The following is a 27136-nucleotide window of genomic DNA, read 5'->3' as shown; positions in this document are numbered from 1 at the left end:
TATGTAAAAGCAAACTGATTCAGGTAAAATCATGCATTTTCTTCAGTTGAGAACAATTTCTTATTAGTTATGGTTAAGTAGCTTATTTTAAAAGAATCCTCAAGTATGTCAGTAATTGTAAGGAAAAAATTAAACATTTCTGTTAGCAAACATGGAGAAAGAAAGAGCACTGCAAGAAAATATTACATAAATAAATATATAAATATGTCTATGTTTAGAAATTAAATGTCTAAAAGCTCACATGTTCAAGAATTGTAACTGTATATCCCTCAGATTAAAAAAAAAAGGGGGGGGGGGGGGAAGACAGTATAACTGTGCTCTTCTTTTTGAAGTTTTGTCATCTGCCAAAATCAAGCAAACCAATCAAGCAGTGTAAGCACTTGTTTCTGTATTTGACATTTTATATTTATAGGTAAACCTGAAATTATTGATAGTTCAGATTTACAGTCAGCCTAAACATTCAATCTTATTGCATGTCCAAATAACCAGAATCAAGTGCATACATAAAAACTAGATCACACAAGACAATGAAGTTTGAACTGCTAGCAAGAAAAATAATTTGATAAATAAGAAAGGATATTATTATTCAATTACAACAAGACTCCACTAGTTCATAAATTCACATCAAAATCAGGGTTACTTTCCTCTCGCAGAGGAGGGAATCATAGGAATTTTAACAAAAGTGTTGTAAGTATGACTGCACAATAAGCTAGCATCTATTTACATTTGTGCTCTCTGATTCCTGTCATTCGAACATCAAAACTGAATTTAAATTAATATATTGCAAGTAAAGTAAGAACATTTCTTTGCTGGCAGTTCTGATTACAACTGTGATGAAGTCTGGTGTACTTACCAGTCGCTGCAGCAGCTTCACTTCCCTCCTCATTCACCTCAATGAAGGCCTTTTGTAGAACCTTGCTCACAAAGAGACCCTCCACCTTGCTGATGCCAGAGAAGTCTGCTGCCTCCTCATCAAACATGTCTGTCATCCCCAGCTAGAAAACATCACAATAAACACATTTTCAAGGATAATAGTATTTATTTATTTATGTATTTATTTATTCACAAAAAAAAAAAGAAATTAAGAAAATAGATATAATTATTAGGATGTTTATTTTAAAATACAAATGAAAATTGTTAATTCCTACTTTTTTTTTTACAGAAGTTTGTAGTCTAAAATGACGCACAGCGCTTGAATCATTCATTTCAAACAGTTTATTTGGTGCAAGACAGCCGAGTTTCTAAACTTTGTTGGAAAACAATCGGTGTCCACTTCTAATTTCCTCGGCCACCTTTCCTCTCACAACTCTTATTTAGTATCCGTGATGTGCCACTGTACTGCCAGGTATCACGCTCATCAGTCAAGTCCAAGCTCGTGCTCAGCGATTTGCTTTGCGATCATGGTAGACAAAGTGGACTATGTGTAATATTTGTATAGGTTTTTGTTAACATACCATATAATCCTATTTCTTTTATTTGTCAGTAAAAAATAAATCTGTTAATAATGCAACATGCTATTAGCAGATTTGATAGTGTTCTGAAATGCAGACAGGAAAACATTACAAGATAGTATGATGCAATCTGGTTCACTGTAAAGATGGTGTAGTTCCTAAGAACTTGCCATGGTGTAGAATTACAAACTGAAGAGACTGTAGAAGTTTGCTGAATTCAAGCAGATGAAGGTAAGATTTTTCTGTTATAAGATGCCGTAAAGGAAATAAGGAAAGGAAAAACCTATCCAGCAATTCCAGGATGGCTGACCTTCATGGTACAGATGTTGGATGTTTGCATGAACCAGCCTTTCAAAGCTGCATTGAAGCGGCTCTACACGCAGTGGATGGCATCTGCCGGTGATCACGCACCGACACCAACTCGACCAGTGAAACTATTGTATGCGCACTTTTTAGTGATAGATGGACACCCTAGTGCTGAATCAGTCGAGCTCGGTTATCTTCGAGATTCGTATTGGCAACCTTTGAAACACAAACTAAGAATCGCTTATGATCGCTGTGCGATATCTGGCGTACACTTTACGTACTCGTACTGTTGTTGTTTACACAGCAAAGCCAAACTATAGAATTCATGCTAGGAACAAGTTTCGCATCAAGAAATGTCATACTGTGTGTGTGCGCGCGCGCGCGCGACAGTTGTTGCGGTAAGATAATAAAGGTTTAGAAAATTCATATCTATCGATCATATTATCGATTCTTTTTTTTTTGCTAGGGGCTTTACGTCGCACCGACACAGATAGGTCTTATGGCGACGATGGGATAGGAAAGGCCTAGGAGTTGGAAGGAAGCAGCCGTGGCCTTAATTAAGGTAAAGCCCCAGCATTTGCCTGGTGTGAAAATGGGAAACCACGGAAAACCATCTTCAGGGCTGCCAATAGTGGGATTCGAACCTACTATCTCCCGGATGCAAGCTCACAGCCGCGTGCCTCTAAGCGCACGGCCAACTCGCCCGGTTATTATCGATTCAATTCAGATTTCATTTCCATTCAGTTGGCAGTATTACCGGAGCCGGGAGTGATCCCTCCTTACTCCTCAACCCAGTACAAAAACCTATCACAAAAAAGTGCGCGTACAATACCTGAAGTGGAAGTTTTGCGTAACTGGTTAAAGGCCACACAGACTCGCTTCTCCAACAATATTGTGAGGAAAATTTTTCAAGAAAGATGGATTTTTTAATTCTGTGGACAGTAGTGAGGATAACTACAGGGTTTCTCCCATAAACCCAGATCATCCAGCAACATTTCTACTCTCCGACACCTAAGCAGCTGTATGGGAGGTGCACGCATAAGTCTTGACCTTGCAAGGAGCGTGCATGTGTTCGACCTAGCATCAAGAGCCAGTCAATCTCAGTTGTTACGTGGTGAGACAGTTATCATTGCAACACCGTATTTTCATATGAACATAAAAGTTATTTTAAGCATGAATCGACTCTATGGGGATGCGATGCATTCATTCAGCAATTTCCTGGTGAAGTACCACCTTCATGAGCACAGATTCATGTAATCGTAAATAAATTTGAAACTACTGGCTCAGTATTCAATAAAAAACATGCGTGCACACAAACAGTTTTAAGAGAGAAAAAGCTAAATAGAGGACTGGTGCGAATCTTGAACGGTCACCGAATAAATCGCTCACAAAATTAGCACAACAAGTAGGGGTTTCAGTTTCTTCTGCACACAGAGCTACAAAGCTGTTATACATCAAACCGTACACTGTTTAAAACCTGCTGATCCAGCCACAAGAGTGAGATATTGTGAGTGGTATCTTGCAGCATTGAATGATCATTTATTCGACCCACAGCTTTTCGGATGAGACCTGGTTTCATCTTAATGGTCATGTGAACAGTCTTAACTCTCACTATTGGTGTGCAGAAAATTTTAATGATGATTAAGAAGTCCCTCACTATGAGGTCTGTGGATGCAGATTCGGTCTCGGCGCACAAGTGGCCATGGCTGGTCCGTGGTCCAACAGCTCAGCACTCTGACCGGCCAACCGAGCAGGGTGGGGTGGCCTCGGCTCTACGCCTCTGCATTCAGGAGACGGGAAAGGGCTGGACCTCACGGCTGGTTCCCACCATCAGCTGTCCTGAAAATGGTTTTCTGTGGTTTTCCATTCTCCTGCACTAAGGTGAATGCTGGAACAGTTCCCAGAATAGGCCACAGCCGCTAACTCCCTCACAGTCTCTGAGCATCTTCTTCACCATAACAAATATCCCAGCCTGAGAGACTGCGTTACCGTCTAAGAGGCCCGCCTCTCCCTTCAGGGGAGGAATAATCATTTTTAGTAGTAGTCATTATGAAGGATAACACTTCCAGCATCTTTTATAAGGTAAGATTTCATATAAGATTGTATACATACCTAAAGCAGGGCGGCCGCGCGCAACGTAAGTAGGGCTGAGACAGCTGCTATACCTCAGAGTACAAACACTCACTATGCGCTAAAGTCTGGGTTTATAAGGGAGACCCTGTGTGTATGGGAAGGAAGGTGACAGTGACAAAAGTTCCAATGGCAGTAACTCTGATGATGAATTGTGAACAATTTGAACATGGACCTAATTTTCTCATTTATGTGTTGTAAAGTGGGTCTAAGGCCGTACGCCGTATGTGACAAACCTGCTACTTTCAATCCACTATTTCCAAGGTAAGGGACCTATCAATAGTATTACAGTTATTCACGATGTAATATTTTTAGGATTATGCCATGTAATAAAGTATATAAACACACCGAATGCATGTTTCAAAAGTTACCTGGCCTATCTATCTTCATCAGGAGAAACCAGAAAACAAAAACTTGGCGCATCAATGGTAGCTAAGAGAAAGCAACAAAGAACTTAAGGACAACGAATGCCAGCAATAAAGCATCACTTTCTGAGGTTCACATAATAGGTAACCATGATTCACGAGGGTTGATGCGTCATGTTTCAGTTTTCTGTTTTCTCCCAATGAAGAAAACTTGCATTGAGTTCATTATTACACGGCATCATCCCAAACATATTACATCGTGAATAGTCGCACGAGCCGTGGAAGTCTAAATGATGTATTATGATTTTACAGATATGAAGTAGAAAGTACAAGCTCAAATATAGTGGAATAAAAAATAACCAAGTTCAAAACTAGTATTTAATTTAAAAATCCAAATTTAGTGGAAAATGGCCAGTCTTGAAGAATAAAATGTATGAAAGTGAGCAAGACCTCAATGTGTTAAAAAATGCAGCCATTCTTTTCCAGTGTTGAAAAGTGTTTGAAATTAGCAATTTTGTGACATATTTGTAGAAAATTAATAAAATCGGTAACACAAGGGAATTTTTTTCTTTTCGGAATAATGTTAGAAATTCAGTGCGTGGACTTTACTTAGTGGCAGGTGGTATTCAGATTTATGCAATACATTCTAAATGACATTCTGCTACTTACCCTTTTCAGAGGGTCATTCAGATCGATGGTGGTCTCCAGTTTGAACCGTGGAAGAGTCACCTCCACCTCCACATTTTCAACCGACTGCAAGATATCTGCCATGTCAATTTTGTCCAGTTTACTCTCAAGGTCATCCAGGCCATCAATAGCATCAGGCAACAGTATCACCATACTAATTTGATCACCCTACAATAAACAATCCAGCAATAATCGCGTGATATACAGTATTAGGATTTAGTCTTTTGAATCTGTATATAAACAATTTTAAATTTGTCTGTACACTTCAGATGTTAGCCCCATACTTCATTTTTTTTCCCCCAGTTTACGTATATTAAGTTAGATTCAGATGCAAGATGCAAGGATGGATAAGGAGATCAGCAGAAGGGTACAAGCGGGAAATACGTTCTATCAGAATGTAACAAACCTGGTGTGGAACAGAGAAGTTCCTATGAAATTTTAAGAGATAATGTACATGATGAACTATACCCCTATCATAACCCCACGGCACTTAACGCCCTTGAAAGGGCCTTTGCCTGCCCAGAGACCACTGCTCAGCCCGAAGGCCTGCAGATTACGAGGAGTCGTGTGGTCAGCACGACACATCCTCTCGGTCGTTATTCTGGGCTTTCGAGACCAGGACCGCCATCTCACCGTCAGATAGCTCCTCAATTCTAATCACATAGGCTGAGTGGACCTTGAACCAGCCCTCAGGTCAAGAGAAAAATCCCTGACCTGGCCGGGAATCGAACCCGGAGCCTCCAGGCGAGAAGCAGGCAAGATACCCCAACACTAAGGGGCCGGCATACCTCTATCATGACTCATATAATAACAAGTGTGAGGACTCCGAGTTCAAGCGTGCCCCGCAGGCAGCGCTCAAGTGGGCAAGCTCCACAGTACCAATCAGCTGGTCTTAGGAATGATGCCAGAGGAAATGTGTTACTCCGTAACTGATAAGTATAGGCACTGTCTTAAAAAAAAAAAAAAAATGAGATTAAATTAAAATATCACAACACAGTACAATGAAAAAAACCACACATGGAAATAAGAGCTACAGCCTTCATCATACGTTGCGGAAAGAACAAGTTACTGGATTGAACACACACAGATAAACAGCAAGTAACTCCCAGCATATTAAAACAAACACCCATGAATAAAACGGCTGGGTTTTTTCGAACCTCCAATGGGCTATAAAGAAAAGAAACATTGGCATAAAATCACTAAAAGTTTAGTAGTTTCATACTTATTTTTCCACATAATCGCCAAAACAATTTAGGCATTTGCCGTATCGTGACACCAGCTTTCCGATGCCCTCTGCAAACAAGTCTGCCGCCAGCGAGGTAATGTCTCGACAGCCTCCTGCTCCATGAAGGCCATCAACAAGACACCTTTACGGTCCCAGAAAATGGCAGCCATTGTTTTCCTGTTCCTCAGTTTAAACATTTAGGCTTGTTCAGAGAAGAATGATGCATCCACTGCTTAGACTGTTCTTTGGTTTCTGCAAGTGTCGTACAGGACCGAAGTTGCATCGCCATTAACGATAGACTATAAAAACTCTTCCCCCTCACTATGGTAACTCATGAGAAACATTACGGCTGACACCACTCGCCAAGTTTTGTGATCATCAGTCAACATTGTTGAGACCCAACATGAACAAAGTTTCCAGTTAGAGAAGACCATGAAATGTCTTGAGATTGCTGTAGGAAGTTCACTAATCATAAACAGTCATTTGTGGTGTACAAACGATGAACTTTAGAAGGCTGTCGAGACGCACTTTACCTCACTGGCGGCAGACTTCTTTGCAGAGGGCGTTGGAAAGCTGGTGTCACGATATGACAAATGCCTAAATCGTTTTGGCGATTATGTGGAAAAATGAGTATGAAACTACTAAAATTTTTGTGATAACATTATTCTGTTATGTCAATGTGTCTTTTTATAGTCCATCAGAGGTTGAAAAAAAAAAAAGCCCAGGACAGAACTAAATGGAGACAATGAATCCATGCAGTGGACCCCGCCAGCAGGAGGGACAAACGCTGAAGAAAAAGAAGTGTTAAAGCAAGTAAGCAGATGCTGTAGAGGACAGGAACAAGCATCTGCCTACCTAAATTCTATTTTGGATTTAAAGTTCTTTGACAATGCTACAATATGTCAAAATTTTAATTTAAAATTCCTTTTTTTTTTTTTTTTCATTTTAAAGTGCTGTAGATCATGTATAATCCCCATATATTTACTTAAAACCATGAAATTTATCACAAAAAATAAGTATGTCAACTCACCACATAGGGCATGACTAGCACCTTGGCCTGCAAGTCCTCACGTTCAGCATAGCCAAACTTCTTCTTGATGTGCATCATTGGCACTTCTTTGGATTCACGTTTTGAGAGATGGAATGGCTGTGGATAGGTATTGTCAGCATCGAACTGGGACTTCCATTTGCCCTTGAAGTAAATGGCATTCACCAACACCATTCGTGTCATGCTATCTATGAGACCTGTGAAAGATAAATCATTTTATTACATTACAATATTCGTAAATTAAAAAAAGGAACATGAATGATGTAGTGATTACTTGGACTTGGAAGACGGTGAGGAACTGTATAAGTTTATGGGTTAATTTGGTATGTAATGTATTTATTCATTTGTTTTTGTCTCTCCTCAGTATGTGAATTTTGGAATTGTTTGATTTTCGTATGGCTTCAAGATTGTTTCTTTGTCGTAGGTAAGATTAAAGTAAGATGTATTAGGAAATACCCTGTAGCACACGCGCCAGATCGGCAGGGGATATTTCCGGTTTCATCATGTTGCATCAATTTCGTAACTTCTCGATGCTTCTCAGTGTTCTTTATCAGCACTAATTTCTGGGCCCCAATTGGAGAAAATAAACGTAAATGTGATTGGTAGGTGAAGGAAAAAGATCGGACGCTCATTGGTTGTTGTAAGGTTTCCTAATTTTCGGAGAAAAGCATTTCGCCAGAGCCTTGCTCTTCCAAGGCTTCTTTTCTGTTTGACCAGTGAAGGGAAAGGTTGCCTTCTACAAGGTGACGGGTCTTCTTGGCCCCTCCACCAGGTAAGCACTTAATTGTTTTTCATTTTTCAGGTATTTATTTTCAAATGTAGTGTTTCGTTTAATTTCTCTCGCTGGAGCTTACCCGTGTTTTCCTTCAGCTTCCAAATTTTATTAAAATGACAGCCTTTTCGGTAAGTCTCGTCACATTTGTAAAGAGACAGTTCCCATTTTGTTGTTTTCGTAAATTGTGTGTTCAATGCCTTTCAATGTAATTATTATCTATTAATTTCCCCTTGGGGCTGTCTCTCAGTTCTGCGTCATCCTAGATTTATTCACTTTTCGGACAGGCACCTTCCTCAGAAGTGTTTTTGAGGAGGCTGCCTACTAAAGGTGCCCTGCACTAGGATAATTATCTTAAATGTTGTATTTTCCTTATTTTCTATGAATAGCCTTCTAACGGTATTATGTTACCTAAACTTTATTCCTTCTTACAGTTCTATGTAATTTAAAAGTTACGCCATGTACAAAATGTTCCGACCTAAAGTTGTATGAAGTAGAATCACTGAATTTGAACCTTCTGGGTAATCATTGTAATTATTGTTCGATTTATTTCCGATTTTAAAGGTGTAATTTTGTGGATCATTTGAGCTTTCATTTCAATTTAATTTTAAGTAAACTATATATTAATTCTGAATCATCACCGACTTCGCTTCTTCAGCAGTGCCAATACCTTCCACCGCCTGGATATGGTTCCCAGCCACCTTCCACACTATCCTTTCTTAGCCGTCATGTTTGTTAACCTGTTTGTTATGATTTTAATTTTGTGCAATTTATTATCATTCCTCTTTGCGTCAAAATGTGTTTCTGTGTAACGATGTGTCTGCGCAGTGGTAGCAAATATTATTAACACCATTGTCATTATAACCTTACTTATTAGGAGGTTACAAATAAGAACACATGCAAATGGATAAACACAACGAAAGTTTAGTGTGGGAATAGGTGGCAACAAAAAGAGTGGAGAAGAGCAATCTTTACAATTTTATATACTCAGTGTTCTCCCTAGGACCTTTCTAATGGGTGCACTGCCCGGCTAACATAACCTAGACATATGCTACTTACATAATATTAATACATATTTAAGTCGTTGGGTGTTCCAAATTAAAACTTAAATACTGTAAAACTGTTTATTTAATAATCTTCATTATTGTCAGCAAAATTGCATCAATTACATCGGAGTTTAAATGTTTAGCTTGACTATCACGTAGTGGCGTGCGCGAGCGGTGTATGGATTAGCATGGAATCGCATACGAGGACTATTCCACATGATGTTACAAACCCGTATGGCACTCTTCTGTCCAAAAATCCTGTTAGCAATTTCCAGAGTCTGTGCTCCACACACTTCATAGCAGAGAACATAACGATCATAAAAATTTGTCTTACCTTCAGGAATAAGATCCCTGATCTTATTGCGAGTGCGTTCCTCTACCCATTGGTTGATAATTTTACGAGACGCTTCTGGTTCCTTTGCAAAGTTCATTTCTTGAGCTGCAGAGAGGAAATACTTCTCAGCTACAGTCTTGAAATCAGCCTCAAAGGGAAAACTCTTCTGTCCAAAAATCCTGTTAGCAATTTCCAGCGTCATGCTGTCTGTGCTCTGAACAAAAAAGGAACACATTTCATAAAAAACTATTATGGAATTATTATCACAAACAACAATAACAGACTGTTCTAGTTTAAGTTTAAAATATTTAAAATGCTGTGTACAGATGCCCCTGCTGCCATCATACCAATCCAATGAAGTCTCAATCACTCCAGCCTGTTCTACACATTGATTTTCACAATTCATTGAGTCGTTTATTGACGTTCTTAAGTTCCATAGAATATGAAGGTAGCAGGACCACACTGGTGACAACCGCCCTTCAATGTGGAAAAAGCTAAGAGAACTACAAATTTGTTTTGCTCTTGAATAAAACTGAATTAAAATCATGAAAAGTCCTGAAATGTTGTCAAATATTTATTGGGTAAATACATATACAGTATACTACCTAATCTACAGTATCCGGACATCTGTCTGAAATTGCACTGAAGACTTTATCCACGTCATGTTCCCTATTAAATGAAGACCTCCCCGGAATAAGGATGTAAGTAACAAAACTGTAAAATTTCAGGAGAGAGAAAAATCATTTTTGGGGTTTATTTCATGGTATACACTACTTAAACCAATTGCATATCGCAGCTTAACCCCTCATTACATAAAATAAATTTCATTGTAAAGTCCGTATTGTCATACGTATACTTTAAGGTTAAGTCAATATTCCACCTGCTAGAAATAACATTGAGCACCTAATTATCAGCTTTTACCGACGGACCTGAATACTGCATGTCAACAGCACCCTCAAGAAGAATTTTAATACCAAGTATTACTGTGTCATCTCATGTGTATAATTTTAAGTTTGATCATCAACAACTTTTGAATGTTTGTGCTCAGAACAATCTAGAACAGCCTTACTATTTTAATTGATGTATTCAGCAACCCGATTTATTTCAATGTGTTATTCTGTCCTCATTTTTTTTGGTGCTTTTTCTTGAATATTTTATGGCTGATGATGTCTACAAGTTAGACGAAACATGTCCCGTCATATTTTACATAATGTTGTTTAAATAATTAGACGAACTTTTGATATTGTAAAGGTGGAACATTGACTTAACCTTAAAGCTTAACCCCTCAGCGTGGTGGATTTAAATATCCGGTCGTCTCTGCTGTGGGAGGAGTTCTGAGTGCGCTTTTTAAACTTCTTCAGATTCGTGCAAGCACCACATCTTTGGTACTATTTTTTGGATTTCAATAATCCTGGAAGTTATTTTTAAGTAGGACATAATCAGATAAATTTTTAAAAATTTGGAGGGTTCCCGATATGTATCAAGAATCAAGAATCTTTATTTGCCATTGACCATATACAATGAAATAGGCTTCGTCAACTGATAATAATTTAGTACTTAATATTACTAAGACTAAATGAACATACAACTTTAATTAAAACTTAATACTAACATTATGCATTTCTAAGAATTCAGAGGTATTATAAAATGGATTTTCTATTAACGAATCATACATTTTTCTTTTAAAATTACTTAAAGGAGTGGACCGTGCAGAATGTGGTAATTTATTAAATAATCTTAAACAACTGATTTTATGTGAGTGAGCAGTTTTTGACAGCCTGTGAATTGGGATGTCAATGTCTGCTTTACCCAGAGTATCATGAAGGTGAATGTTTCCCCTAGTACTGAATTCATTTATGTTGTTTTTAACATAAATATGTCAAAGATATATAAAAATACAAATTTATAATTGTCAGTATTTTAAGCTTAATGAAGAGAGGTTGACAATGGTCAATTGCACCAGCCCTACACATTGTTTGGACAACCTTTTTCTGTATTAGAAGAATATTATATACATAAGAAGAATGCCCCCATAATAGTCCATAAGTAATGTGTGACTGGAAGAGACCAAAATATGCCATCCTTAGGTAGTCACTGCTAACTAAATCCCTCAATTTCCATTTCAAATAGGCCACTCGTGATTTTTTTCTTTTTTTTTTTTTACAAACATGATCAATGTGTGTTTTTCAGTTCAATTTGGTATCAAATGCCTCGTTGTTGAAATGCATAAAATTACTAACCAATTCAAATCTGTCCATTGAAATAACAGACCCAAAGATTGGCGTAGATGGAATATAGCTTTTAGGAAAATGGCTTAGTGGCATAGGCTTTTGTATTATACCCATTAGCATATCTCAACATACATCTCGTCCTTTGTGACTGGTTTCCAATCCCGTAATCTGGAATGAAGTGGTGATAAGCCCCTAGATCGGATTCTTTGTTCAGCATGTAAATTAGTTTCACGAACTGTGTTTCACTAACTCGCCAGTAAAGAATTTCTTGAAAACCTTCACAATATCACATTCAGCAATTGATTAATTCTCAAGTCCTGGGTTCCATATAAACTGTTTTATTTGACCACATAATTAGACATGTTTTCTCATCAAAATATATTAGACATAACATGCACATTACCATTCGGCGCACTATCACTCATATCTGATTGTGAATCGAGGACTTCCCGTACAGCGATGTCATCCACATCACTCAAATCACCATCTGAATCTAACAAACTTTCGTCAGAACCACTCAACTGTTCTAAAACATGCTCTATTTCCACGCACATGAAGTTTCTAACGTATGATTTATAACCTACGCACTTGCTTGTCGAAGCCATCTCCACTCACGACTGACGAAATGCAAGACAGCGTGTGATAAGGAAAAAGGACAGGGAAAAAAACAGTCAAGAGAGCCCTGAAAAGATAAAATTTATGATTATGTTGACAGTCAGGTTCTTCAACGAGAAGAAATGAAGGTATAATGCAAGAAGTGTGCACAGTAGTCGCCAGATAGCAGACAAAACATTTCTTGCCTCTGGTGGTAGAGATAAATATTCCTTGAATAATATCACTCGAAGTTCAGTGACAAAACACTATCGAAACAGGGATCAAGGTATACTGCTCGAAAGCAAACCTTCTGCTTCAAGGAGAAATGAGTTAGAACACAAACACCATTGATCGTAGCCGATAGATCGCAGAACAGTGCACGCGCGTACTCAACAAGCAGTGCTCATCACTCCACCGTGCGCGATGTTCACTGCATGACTAGCAGTGCTCGGCACTCCACACTGACAGGTTAAGGGGGCTCATACACCGCGAGATATCAAAATTTCCGTTTTTCCTTTTTCTGATTTATATGAAAGACCGTACCTTTCTTAGTACATCTGTTAAGTTTCACAGCTAAGTTCGGCATTTTGGCAGAGATATAGCATATTACGTGAGACCATGTGCATATCTGTCAATGGAGTGGGTGTGGCATCAACTGTCAAGTGTCCTCTGTATAAATTCTCAGTTACTGTTTTCGTATCACCGGACCGATTGCAGATTTGTAGTGGACTAAGAATGGCAGCCTGTAGTTCGAGAGACTTTGGGTGTAGTCAAGGAACCATGAACAGGAAGGTGCAAACTACTTTTGTTTTGATACCTATTCCGGTTCCGATGTATTTCATGTGGTGAGCTGCAGCTTTGTGGTGTGTTATCTTTGTGAGTGGTTACATATTATTTCGGAATAACAATGGGAAAGAAAGGTAGTGTGGAGAGGTCCAAAAAGACGCATTTCCTTGGAAATTAACATAAAAACAGGAATAATGAAGCCAGTGATCTTCAGACACCTGGAACTTCTAAAAATAGTGCATCTGCAGGAGGCTTGATTTGAAGGTTAGCCCGGAACGAAGTACACCGACAAGTGAAGAAACTGTGCATAGTCTACATAATGTTGGTTATAGCATTGTATATCTTCCTAGTTTATATACTGCTTTAAGTGAGAATCTGTGTTGTAAAGTCTGCCATAACAACATTACGTTGGCAGAAACTGCTATGCATGGTCTGGCCAGTAATTCAATTTTCAGCGCGAATTTTGTAGTAGTAAAAAATCATTCTTCAGCAGTGTTACAGGACAAAATGGTGTATCTTAAATAAATAGAAGGATAATTTATTTAATTAGGTGCCTTGGATAAGGTCTAAGAAGTCTACAATTGTTGTGTGGCAGTGACTGCGGGGAAGATATCAGAAACTGTTCTGAAAGCGAGATATTCTTCAAGTGAAATCTGCAGAGAAGAGGCATCGAGAGGCATCCAAGGAGACAAGGAAAACCCGCAGAAGACACAGACTTGAAAAACACACTAAAAACATTGAGTTGGAAGGCAAAACATAAGCTCCAGGAGCTTTTTGAGCAAAGTCTAAGTCGATATGAAGTGTTGAAATTTCAAAGCTATTTTCCCGAAAGTTTGTTTTTGGAGGGAAAAACACAATATCTCCAGAACTATTTGAGATAACTGCATGAAACTTGGTATTAATATCCCTATCAATGATCTCTACAGGATGAAGCACGTTCATGAAGTTATATTTTAAAATAATTAAGATATACTTGGAAAATTAAACAAAAAACTGTTACATTTTTGAGAGACAATTTAATTTTTTAATTTTTTAAAAAACAATTTCCATTATAACATTCATAGTGCTTTATCCTTGAGATTTAAGCATCTTCTTTACAGGAAAAAATAATCAATCAGTTCAGATCAGTATTTTGTTAAATTGTGTTTTTGTGCTTTATAAAGTTAAAAAAGTCATGAATATGTTTTTTAAAATAACTCATGTAATAATTAATATACTGTTCCCATTCATATATGAAAAGAAAGCTCTATGTGTCTACTGTAAGCATGTCAGTTTTTGTAATTCTATGTTACATATTAATGGAACTATAATGTAATATTTATCTGTATGCGCAAACCGACTCTCGCGGTGTATGAGCCCCCTTAAGAAAGAATACTGCTCAAGTGATATTTTCATCAAAATTTACTTTTTTGGTCTGTTGCGTAGAAAGCGTCCCTGTGCACCATCTGATGAAGCAGAAACAAGAAAATCCAAAAGATGGCGTCAACAGCGCTAGTGAAGCAATACCAAACATCTCAAATCCCACCAAACTTGAGGAAAATACTGCTCAAGTTCACCACTTCCTGCTGTATTCAAATTGAAGCTATAGATGTCTTACTGTGTGTTCGTCAGAAATCCCTATTAATCGGGTATGTAGCTGTTAATGTGTTTCATCTTATTCGGTTATTTGAAGTAGCTGAACAAGTGAATACTTTTGTTGTGGTACTTTCAATAAAGGATTTGTATGGAGGAGAAAAGTGATATGCTTAATATTCATTGTAGATATTTCCTCCCAGCTTCGCTGCAGTTAGGCGGTATTACTGCAAGAGATAATCGAGCACCGGTAAGTATTTTCTTTTTATTCATGATTATTATATTGTAAATAAATGGTAATGCCATTTTAATTACTGGGACAAATATTAGTAACTAATGAATTATTGGAACCAATCTTCACATATATCTAGTGCATCTAAACAATATATTTCACATATATTTTGGAGATAGGAGTGTTCCACTCTCAAAACTTATTATGGATATAGGTGGTATTTCACATAATTTTGTTGTACCTACCGTATGTTTAAGGCAATTATAACATTCTTAATGCCATAAATTCATGAATTATGTAACACCACCGAATAAATTTAAAATTTCCAGGTTTAATTATGGATTCAGACTGGGAGGAAAGTAACACCTCAGAAGCATCTGATTATGGGGTCTTTACAGAAGAAGAGATTTTAATAAGTCTGGGTTTGAATCAATCAAGCATGACAAGGTATGAAAAGAAAACAATCGGGAAACCAGCCTAAAATCTCTGGAAATGTTTATGAGGATACACAAAAAATGGAGGATGTCAAAGGTGAGAAAGCATTTTCCTATTACCACCACATTAATATTACACTGGTGAGGTGTAAATACAGTTTCTAAGATATTTCGTAAGTTATGAATTTAATTATGGCCCGTACTGACAACTGATAACTATCAAAAGGTAAGACAATATATAAGGTTATGGTATTGAATAGGTGGACACTTCTCTACCCTTTGATATGTATATAAGATATTTATAATTGCAAGTAAGATATTTAAACTTTATAATTATGCTTTTACTTTAATTTATGGCCTCCTTCTTATGATGAAATATAAAATAAAAATTCGTATTTTTTTTTACAGATCATGAGACAAACTGAAAAATTACTGGGACTACATCTCACTGCCCGAAGTTTTTGAGAAGTATCTTGAGAAAATATCTGCAAACTCCAATGAAGGGGTTGTGAAATGTAAACTGTTACAAGATGAAGCAGCATCTCCTGATTGCTGTAACTCAAGCAGTAATAAGCTCAGTTCTTCAGATAACACTATTTCCAGTTTGGGCATGTGAACTATCACACTAGGTCGTGCACGAAGGCAGTTCTCCAAGGCAACGCGGATTAAACATTTGCCAGATAAGATCGCGAGGCAAGCTGCCCGAATCAGATCGCCATTTTGTATAACAGAAGCCACCACAGGGTTTTAACAAGTTAAACGACTAACACAATTTCTTTTATCACATTCCGAAGAGCAATTCTCGGAAGTTAAACAGTCAACACGGCCTTTTAACCACAAGAATATCACTCAAGGAAGTTATTAAATATAAACAATAAATACTTGCAGACTGGTGTATCTGACATAAACTTTCATTCAAGCACAAGTGTTTTTGAATAAGTGCCTTACCATAGACACTTTAGAATATTTTAAAGTATGTTTATTAAAAACAAAGTGTTTAACAGCACCACAGACGCGAATTTTAATTAAGTTATTTTCTCACAAATGCCTGAAGATTATTACAAACACAAACTTTTTATTCACGCCACCTAATGTTATCAAAAAGAATTTTACCATAGACGCTTTTAAATATTTTAAATATGTTTTTCATCATTTAAGTTTTTAAACACAATTGTAAACGATACTGTAATTTAAGTATCATTCACATAAATCTCCTTACCGCCCCCCCCCCCCCATCTTCCAATTTCATTTAAAGCATCTAGAACAATAGTTTTTGGATTCCCATGGGATATAGTTTTAAGATCCAATGTGCTTGCTTTTAAATGTTATCATCTAAGATTTTTTATATACAGCTGAAGATGACCACTAAGTGGTCGAAACATGTACTCTGTTTAATGTATTTTTAAGTTTGCCAAAGGCAAAAGAAATAAAGTATCGATTAGGTGGCTTTTTAGATTAATTTGTTGAAAATACCAGCGAGTCGAAGAAGAGTCGGAGCAGAAAATTCAAGACTAGAAGATACATTTAAATATCATTTCATAGCTGAAGGTAAAAAATTCAAGTCTGCCGATTAATGTTTCTTCAGACACTGGCCATTAAAAAGTGGTTATTGAAGATAAAAGGTTTCCACCTATTCAATACACTGACATAGTGATTCAATTAAGACATCACATTTATTATAAACATTATGGTGTACATTATGGTACCTGTTTTGGCATTTTGCGTGCCATCATCACCCATTGAGAAAATTATTGCAAGGTATGTTGGATGAATATATAAAAAATAATAAACTATTAGTACAATATAAAATATGTACAGAGCATACTATTCTGATTAGCGAGTCTTACGTCTTTAATATATATATTAAAACATATGTGACTAAGTAGCAAAGACCAATTAATCTTAGAAAGTGAAATGCGTTTTAAAACAAAATTATCTTGTATGTCAAAAATTCGGTTAATAGTTAAAAATGTCTGTAATTGGCGTAGAAAAGTACACGGATTTCCTTATAAAATTTATCATCAGTCCTTCAATGACATCTGACGTGTTGAATACATAATTTCTAGAACATTGTTCTTTGGTTAAGTATGAGTTATACGTATTTATGTAAAACAGTCCCTCACAATATATAACTTAATTGTAAGATTAACATCGTCTACATGGTTTTCTTCCTTTTTTTAAAATATCACAGTCTTTGTGTGACTATTGTAAAAACTTCTAGTTGTTGATATAATTTAAGCTTGTACTCTGCATTCATAATATTGTTCAAAAAATATAATGGTGTATGGCTGAGGTCGTATGTTTATGGCCGAGATCTTGAAAAATTGTTTCAATGTCAGGTGGAATTGGACAGGTCAATACTGATCTCGAACCAGGACGGACCTAAAAATAGAAAACGAATTGTGAATTTGGTGTTGGAATTCCGAAAATCAGAAGCGGCGCTTTAGAAAAGAAGGTAACAATAAGGTATGAAACTCACCTCTAGCTCGATGTAACTGCGTGTGGTGTTTGTAAGGAACTGGATTGTGAAGTGTCAAGCAACTGCCAGCAAGCGTCAGCTGTTAGGCGGGGCGTGTTAGGTAGGGGAAGGGGAAGTTGCGGTAGCATGAGACTGTATGTCAGGGGGGCGTGGGCTTTGCTGGGGATAATAAGCCAGCATGCTACATAATGTTTTGTGTACTAATTGATTTTTAAGTGTTTTTAAGTTATTTATCACTGAAATAAGCATGTCAAATAAAATTGTAGGTTTCTCCGAAAGATCATTGAGATTGTAATTAGGATGCAATACTGATCTAATGTAATGAAACATTGCTCCGTCAGGTCTAATAGTAGGCCTTTGGTCATTGTTTCAAAGATGTCCAAATCATTGCTAATACCGTGAAAATTATGTTTGTATTCTTGTATATGCTGGCCTATTACTGAAAATTTCCTGTACCTAATGGCATTAATATGTTTGTTGTATCTAATATTAAATGATGCTGCTTGTTGTTTAAAGGGGCCTAACATCGAAGGTCATCGGCCCTCTAATATTAAATGATCTCCCAGTTTGTCCGATATAAACACTGGAGCAGTCATTGCAATGAAACCTATAAACGCCTGGTCTATCAAACGGATTGGATACATTAACCAATTTAGAATTACGAAAAATATCAAGGTTTCTGTTGTTAGTCCTAAAGGAAATATTGATGTTTCTTTTTTTAAAAATATTCGTTAGTCGGAAAATGTCCGGGGTTGAAAACAGAAGATGTTAATACAAAGCAAATCAAATCAAATATTAATTTGTGGGTCATCATAACCCATAATGAACACAGTAAGATTCACCTGAGGCACGACCGTTGCCATGTTAACAATGAGATCACATACACAACTCTTCAGCATAATGATAATTCATGATAATTTGTACAGCAACTCAACTTACATACAGATATTTAGCATTTTAAAAACTCAAGACAAATGTGATATCTAGGAGATAATTCCTGAAAGCAGGACTATTTATGCCTACTCAAAAGATTTCTTTAACAGCTGTGAATACACTTTCTTACCTTGAGAGACAGCATGAGAGAATGAAAGCCAGCCTGTAAGGTGGACCGGTCTTTAGGTAGCTGTAGAGCTGCTGCCATCTGTTCGGCTGTGTCTCCTCTAGCACCGGTGTAGGCCAGGGCGAGGATTACCTCAATACTAATAGGAGAGAAAAATACATTCCCTTCGGTCTCACGAAGCAGCTGGAAAAATTAAAAAAGTATATTGTCAGTAGAAGCAGTCCTCGTATTATTATTATTATTATTATTATTATAATAACAAACAAGAAATCGAACAACACAAAGCAGCTGCATGTCTTTTTTGTTCTGTCTGGTCAGTAAGATTTAGAGAAGTGCGCATACAGTCATATACCACTGTTGCCTCATGGCCTGTCAAATTGCAAATATATGGCAAGGCTACACTGTTAGCCTTTCCGATGCTAATTTTTCATTATCGAGGATTGTACAACAGTGTAAAACAAAGGGGGCACTCAAACTTCGGGGAATAACTAACTACACTCTGTACTATAAATATATTCAACTTGGTTAAAATGGTAGTTTAGGGGAAGGTGCCTAAAATTTAATTAATATTACCATATCCGTGTTTTTTGTCCTATCAAAAAGTACTACATAACAAAAAATAGAGAATATAATTTACGATCATTTATGTCTTATTCAGTTTTACCGTACCAACTATGATAAGATTGGTGGCGATGGTGATTATTGTTTTAAGAGGAAGTACAACTATCACAGAGTCTGAAGAAAACTAAATGTGAAGGCCTACAATTTAGAAAGCTCATAAAATTGATCAACAATAATGTACCGGTTGGTACACCTATACGCCACACACTTGAATGTTCTGCCTTAAAGTACTCCTCTACTGGAGAAACTCTGAACTTTAAAAACCGAATCAATTCAACTGTTTCTCAGAAGATGTCACTGTGTATTTCGATTTGTTTTGTCTTTCACTGATCAAGAATTCTGGACATTCTCTCACAGATGTCTCTACCACAAACTATGATCATGCACCCTGGTGCGAAGTGAAGGAACTTTTCTTGAAGATATTTTGTATTCATAAGTTTTGGTCTTTACTAAATTTTGTTCTTTCATCTATGGGTTAGCAATATTAATTTTTCTTTCCGCCAGTTTTGAACTTAGCCAATCCCGAATTTCTTTAATTAATTTTGGACCAATAGTGTCCTTCTCCAATTTTAGTATGTAAATTTTGGGCAACCAATACACGCCTGTGCGTGTGTCTTAATTATTCATGAAAGGTCTTGAATCTTCCATGAGGGTTTAAAAACTGCTGATTTTCATGGCTCGTCGCCACTTCAACAACATCTAGCTTAATGTATGGAAGTATAGCAGGGGGCGGGTTGTGCCTCTTCCTTCGAGCAGCAGCTCTTCAGCAAAGGTAATGGCCTTTTAACATCTTTATTTCTTTCTTGCTCAGCAGTGTAACCCCCGGGGAAAGTTCGAAACCTTTTCAAAGTATCCTACCTGTTTAAAAATGTAATTTACTGCCGGCTTATGTAACATTTTCTTATTACTTTAACTGTAAATCGGGGATAGAGGGTGCTTTACCCTCTCGAGCTCCCCTTCAATTTGGATTTGAGGTGACTTAGTTTTCATAACCGATTTTCTTCTCTTCATTAATGTGTTAAATTATTTTTCTTATACGAGTCACCTCCCTAGTGTGGGAATAGCCCCTGTGTAATAGGTCTAGCGCCACTTAGGTTTTAACAAGCTTTCATGTAGGAGTGCAAGTACTCGCCTCCATTCAGTTTTGTATTTTGGGCCATTAACTTAACCCGTTTTTGTTTTCCTTCCTGCGAAGGCCCAGTAGATTGGGTACGAGGTACCCCTGTTCCATTATAAGTTGTGCCTTGATGGCAGTTAAGTGTAATAATCTGTTATTGCCTTTAATGGGCTTGGACGATTGAGAGCGGGTCAGCTCTTTCTGGTATTTTGAAAGGTCCCTCTAGGAGGCTTGACATTACGAGGAGGGAGCAAGTGCTCCATGTAATTAGGGGTTTTCTGCCCTTTGGTAATTTGTGGTTGTGAGCCGAGAGCTCAAGGATTGTTAAACTTTGGGGCTCGTAGCCCAGAATTTGTGAAGACCCCTTACTTGTGCTTTCGTTTGTAAAGTTACATTGTACCTGATTTTTCTTTGTTATTTCACCTAGTGAAAATTGTTAAACCTTGTTGTCTATTGAAAATATAACCTTTATTTAAATTTTAAATTCATCTTTCGGACTTGTAGTTGGACCCATTCCAGCCCGCACCTTCTTTCACCTCTGCTAATCCACCAAAATACGGTAACAAATAACATTACATTGACCATTGGTTGTTGTAATGTGCTTTGTGTCTTCTGTTGCCACTCATCTCTGATAGATGGGATTACTGCTGCGTACTGAGTATACCAGCCTGCCTGAATATTGTCAGGAAGTACATTGGACATTAGATTCTTTTTCACTTACCTTGTACAGATTAGCAGTAAAGGCCATGTTACCCTTGGCAACAGCCTCTAGGGCTTTACGATCCGATTCAGTAGCCATTGTAATGCTCAGCACCAATAGCAAAAATACTGTAACAGAGAAAACAAAACATTTTATAGTTAAGCAGCATTTAGCACGACAAAAAATAAGCTTAAGCAAATATTTAGTCCAAATTTGGAGAAAAATTAAAAACAAGGTTTTAAATGTTTTAAAGTGATACCAGTTGAAAAGAAACCTAGGAATACTGAATGTGTCTCAACTGAACCATCATTCTTCATTTGTAAAAATTTAAAAGTTAGTAAACAATATTAAGCTCTTAAATTACAGTATTACAGCAAAATATAGCAGATATATTAGAGGTTCATTGGTTGGAGATTGTTTTAAGAGGAAGTACAACTAGGCAATCATCCTCTATATAACACTAATCGGAGAGAAATAATGGAAGGGATCCGACACTTCAAAAAATGAAGGCGTCGACCAAAGAAAGACAAGGGCCACGAAGGGCATGAAAATGAAACACTCCCTAGGCCTCGGGAACCTAATACCGTCGGGGTCAGAAAAGAACAAGAGTTGACCAAGGGAGGACAAACAGGATGGATGAAAGTGAGGAACCAGGCACAAGTAAATGGAAGCAATGCCAGGATTCAGCTAAGGGCCCCATGGTTGCCAACCCAAGCTCCCAATTAAGAGCCTCCGGGGCCCCTTTTAGTCACCTTATGACAGGCAGGAGATTTCGTGGGTGTTATTCTAGCGCCCCCATCCACGGAGTGGGGTAGGGGGAGATATTTTAGATTCAGAAGGTCAAATGGACTGTATTCCAAGCTTTTGATGGGGTAGCTCATGGGAGACTGACGAAAATGAGAGCTACTGGACTAGACAGAGCGGTTGAATGGATGGCTAAATTTCAAGTAAACAGAACTGAAAGAATTACAGTTGAAGCATTATCTGATCCGGAAACAGTTAAGAGGGAGGCATCCCACAGGGAAGAATTATTGGACCTTTATGTTTTCTTATGAACGTAAGAGATATGAGTACAGAACTGGATTCACAGATATGGCTTTTTCCAGGTGACGTTTGTTTGAAGTAATAATTAAATTACAGGATTGTGAGAGACTGCAAAAAGACCTTAACAATGTTGTGAAATGGACAGCAGACATTGGTACGATGGTAAACGGGATGAAAAGTCAGGTTGTAAGGTTCACCAAGAGGAGAACTCTTCTCAGTTTTAATGACTGTGTTGATAGGGTGAAAGTATCTCACAGTGATCACTGCAGTTAGATGTTAATATCAGGAAAGATCTTCACTGGAGTATAATCACATTAATGAGGTTGTAAATGAAGGTTAAAGATCTCTTCACATGGTTATGGGGATATTTAGCAGTTGTAGTAAGGAGATCTAAGGAGGATTTTTTATGCACAATTTCCAATGAATGAGTAGTGTTATAAAACTATTGCAATCTTTGGGCCGGGAAAATTTGGGAGTAACGAGACTAGCTGCTCGACTATTTGGTAACATATGTTTTAAGACACAAACTTTACAAGTGAAACTTTCTTAAAACACATTCACCTATTTAATACACTTGCCAACTATTCAGTTACACTACAGTAAATAGTTTACTTGAAGTTAGTTCATGTTTCGATCCTTATAGGATGATCTTCAGCTAACATTATAGATCATAAAGAATACAAATTAAAATAAACAAAATACAAAGACATTTGAAAACAACAACAATAATAACATTATTGGCTTTACGTCCCACTAACTACTTTTTTGGTTTTTGGAGACGCTGAGGTGCCAGAATTTTCCCCACAGAAGTTCTTTTACGTGCCAGTAAATATGCCGACACGAGGCTGATGTATTTGAGCACCCTCAAATACCACTGGACTGCACCAGGATCGAACCTGCCATGTTGGGATCAGAAGGCCAATGCCTCAACCGTCTGAGCCACTCAGCCTGGCCATTTTAAAACACACTGAAACAATCTTGTAAAATATCTTCCTGCTTTTGCATTTAAAAAATTTATCATACAGTTCTGATTCATGAGAGTGCTATCTTATTTATTTTATTTCAACTCTAGCGATGGATCCAGTAAACAAGCAGACATTGTCGCAATTGACGTGAAGAGAAACATCGGCAAAGAAACTGATTCTGAAAAGAAGAGACACTACAAACCCTGTTCTAAGTACTTTGAAAAAAAGTACCACATACCCGCTAGCTGCTGGGAGAGGATTGGTTGCTCTTCACTGCGCGAGGACCTGTCACAAAATTTTTAGTTAATTTCTTCCTTCGTTTTTAAAAGATTGTTGTTTAGATGTTTTACATAATTCATTGTCAATAGTAATCACCACTTATATGGTATATGTAAAGAAAAATAAAGTTTTTTGAACTGGGATAGCTGTACAACAGAGGAATTTCAAAATTTTTGCTATTTGCTTCACGTCACACCGACACAGATAGGTCTTATGGTGACGATGGGACAGGAGAGGGCTAGGAATGGGAAGGAAGCGGCCGTGACCTTAATTAAGGTATAGCCCCAGCATTTGCCTGGTGTGAAAATGGGAAACCACGGAAAACCATCTTCAGGGCTGCCGACAGTGGGATTTGAACCCATTATCTCCTGGATGCGAGCTCACAGCCGCGCGCTCCTAACCGCACGGCCAACTCGCCCGGTAATTTCAAAATTAAAACGTATGTAAGCTCATTTTAACTTAAGAAAAAATAGTGTGAAAATTATGAAAATTACTACAAATTTGCTGCTGTTACTGTATGGTACTCTTGTTCTCGGGTAGCTATCCCTTGCAGATTTTCTCTCCCCCTTCTTTATGATTTTTAATGTTAGCTGAGGATGATCCCATGAAGAAAAAAAAAAAATTATGCACTAATTTCAAATAAACTATTTAGTGTAAATGAATAGCTGACGAGTTGTCGAATACGTGGTCATGTTATAAGAAAGTCTCTTTCGTAAACTTTTTGTCTTAAAATTGCAAGTTAATACGGAACATCAAATAAAATTCACTTTTTGAATGTGGTATGTTCCAACCTGTCAGTGGAGAGTGGTTCCATGTCCCCACAGAACAAAGAAGGTATCCTTCCCCTGCAGAGTCAAGTATGCTAAGCCACAAACAGAAGCAGCTAAACTAGACCCAGTCCAACTTAGCACCACAGAGGCTGGTCAGATTAAGTACAGAAAACTTAAAGGTACTGAAGTGCTACAAACAGACTTCTATTCACAATTTATCTCACTTTTTTATAATACCACCATTTCACAATCATTCACGCAACATAAACAACTCTATATACATGAATGGCTAAGGGTGATGTGGAAGAATCTGAGGATGTTATTGTAGAATGAGCATATCATTCCACTTATAACTATCCACCTTTTGCAGGTAGTGCTACATTTTGACGGCTGCAAGTATTAAATCGTAAGCCCAAGAATAACCAAAATGAGTTATGATTACCATTAAAGCAGTTACTTCAATATGTTTCCCCTCTGTATAAAAATTTTATCTCCTGCACCCCATACTAGATGTAGTTTAACCATGACAATTATTTAAGGAGATTCATTCATTTATTTATTTATTTATTTATTTATTTAATTAACTAATTAATTAAGGTGTTGTGAATATGTATACTGTATATAAATGTGTCTAGGATTAGTTTAAACTTTGTTATTTTAGGAAATTAGTGTTATTTATTTAAGGTGTATTAGTTGTATATTATATTGAATCATCTATAACTGGGCAAATAACCTGTTGATGATAAATCTATATATCTATCTAAATGTTGTCACCTGGGAGAATGATAGCACAATTAAAATTGTAACTGTAGTTATGATGTTTATACAGAGGAAAAGTTAAGATGATAATACTTGGAGCTGTCAATTTAATGTTTTGACAGACTGAAAATCTTACAAGCTCTATTGATTAAACCAGTGCAAACAGAAACAGACTCATGCCTTTTGCAGACTGGGTTAGTTCGTTGCCAAACATGCCTGATATTGATGCTCCTGACAAAGAAAACCTAGTTTCTAGTTTTATTTGCTAAAGCAAATTATGAAACTGAGGAGGTGGACACAAACTGTTTTGAAATGACTATGACACAATGATTAATTAGATGAATTTGATCTCTCAGACTTTAAAGATAGAGAACCAAAAAAGTTTAAAATACATTATAGGATATGTAGCAGACATGTACAAAGCTTGAGAAACATTATCTCAAGACCTTGAACCTACTGACGGCCCAAACTGGCTTCAGTTTATTTCAAGAAGAAAACTTTTGTATACAAGTAATGAACTTATGGAAGTTTTAAGAACAATGGACGCTGGATTTCATGAATTTTATGGCAATTTGCTATCAGATAATGAGTTTATAAACAATCAATTAAACAGAGAGATAACAGGAAAAATTGTCTCATATTAATCTTGCACGAGGTTATTCACGTTTTTCTCAAACACGAACATATATAAGGCTGCACCACTTTAACAGAAAAATAAGCTTGAGCAATTCAGAGAGAATTGAATTGTAAAATGTTTAAATTCACCAATGTAAGAAAATTATGTATCTTGAAAACTGACTTAATATTATTTTGACGTATACTGCATTTCTAATCACAAATTTAAATGTAATTATTATAATATTGTACACAGCATGTCATCATCTGTAATAGAGAGGGGGAATGGTACCTGCACACAGCCTCACCATTATAGTTACACCATGATCTGAAGAATGAGCTGTCTCTTAAAGTCATTTGACAAACCGAGTCCTGCAAATCTGCATTCCTTATGGAATTATACATAAAGATTCAAATTTCCCTTTATATAACCATTACATTCCCCACAATCCTACTTCAAAATATTTGTAACCAAGAAAATCATGCTCGAACACATACGACAGGTTTTTGTGTTGGAGGTTTCTATCAGATGCTTCAGCCTATGTGGCATCTTTTCAACAAAGTCACTGAATCGGAAGAATCACCGCCATTAAATATAATAAAACTGTCTTCAGTTAAACTTAAAAATCAAATCTGAGTAATATAATAATTGTCAATGCTCTGATTTATACTTCTTTATCTTGTTTAATCTTGAGTATTCTAAAGCTGTTCAGGAAAACCTGAAATTTTCTATGCATAGACCCTTGATTCACACCGGATTGAATATATCACTACTGCCATCAGCACACTATCATACAGAGATATTTAAAAAAATATGGTGGTATATTTTAATACATTTACAACCCAAACAATTAAATTACTAATTCTTCAGTTTTATGGCTTAAGAAACGATAGGTTTTAAAATTGTTCAAACCTGTCCTTGAGCAGTTCTCTGCAGTAGATAAGAAGGTCCTCATGATGTGTACTGCTGATCCGGCTGAACACATACTGCCGAGCATGAAACTGTGTGACTCCACTTTATGAAGCAATAAAATTGGTCCATTAATATCCTGGCATGCTTACCTGAACACATGACCATTACTGACACAGTTCTAAATACAGAGAAGTGTTTACAGCCATTTGGTACCACAACCAATCAACTTCTACTAATCCTCGACAGCCAATAATCAGCCAAACAACATAAATCAAGTAGCTGATATCCCCTGGTTCTCACAAACCATCAATAGGTAACACAGTAATAAGATTCACACGTACACAGCCCACTTTTTCTTTTAACAAATAAAGCTGAAGCTCTGTATGACAATATTTTTGGGTCCAAGAAGAACATATTCTTATCCTCTTCACTGCTGGATGAATCATCATCATTATGAACTATAGGCCCTGCAATTACAACCATTTTTTTCTATTCCTGGCCACTCCCTTCATAATTATTGAAAGCCATCCTGCTCTTTGTGTCATCCATGTACATCTTTCTTGGTCTTCTTGTTCCATTTCTCCTCTGGAATTTTCATTTA

At 37.0% G+C, this 27136-nt stretch overlaps 1 protein-coding gene across 22 annotated transcripts in view; it reads right to left on the bottom strand.

The window, feature by feature from the left end:
- The window catches only part of LOC136885226 (leukocyte elastase inhibitor), a 263118-nt gene that overhangs the window by 168112 nt on the left and 67870 nt on the right, over positions 1-27136 (bottom strand). For 17 of the 22 annotated variants that reach the window (XR_010861510.2, XR_010861511.2, XM_067157673.2 and 14 more), the window contains exons 1-7: positions 26536-26621; positions 21212-21318; positions 18756-18935; positions 9365-9578; positions 7195-7409; positions 4922-5107; positions 854-995 (exon numbers count right to left, since the gene is read on the bottom strand). Coding sequence is in view for 20 of the 22 variants with exons in the window: in XM_067157673.2 (XP_067013774.1) it covers positions 854-995; positions 4922-5107; positions 7195-7409; positions 9365-9578; positions 18756-18935; positions 21212-21318; positions 26536-26620 (1129 nt within the window). In the remaining 2 variants the exon portion in view is untranslated. Of the gene's footprint in view, positions 1-853; positions 996-4921; positions 5108-7194; positions 7410-9364; positions 9579-18755; positions 18936-21211; positions 21319-26535; positions 26622-27136 lie in introns of those variants that run through there. The other 5 variants (XM_067157691.2, XM_067157690.2, XM_067157687.2 and 2 more) reach the window with 1 other exon arrangement.

Source organism: Anabrus simplex, chromosome 14 (genome assembly GCF_040414725.1).
Source record: "Anabrus simplex isolate iqAnaSimp1 chromosome 14, ASM4041472v1, whole genome shotgun sequence".
Classification (NCBI taxonomy): Eukaryota; Metazoa; Arthropoda; class Insecta; order Orthoptera; family Tettigoniidae; genus Anabrus; species Anabrus simplex.
The sequence above is the reverse complement of the archived record's forward strand: the minus strand, read 5'-3'. Positions and strand labels throughout refer to the sequence as shown.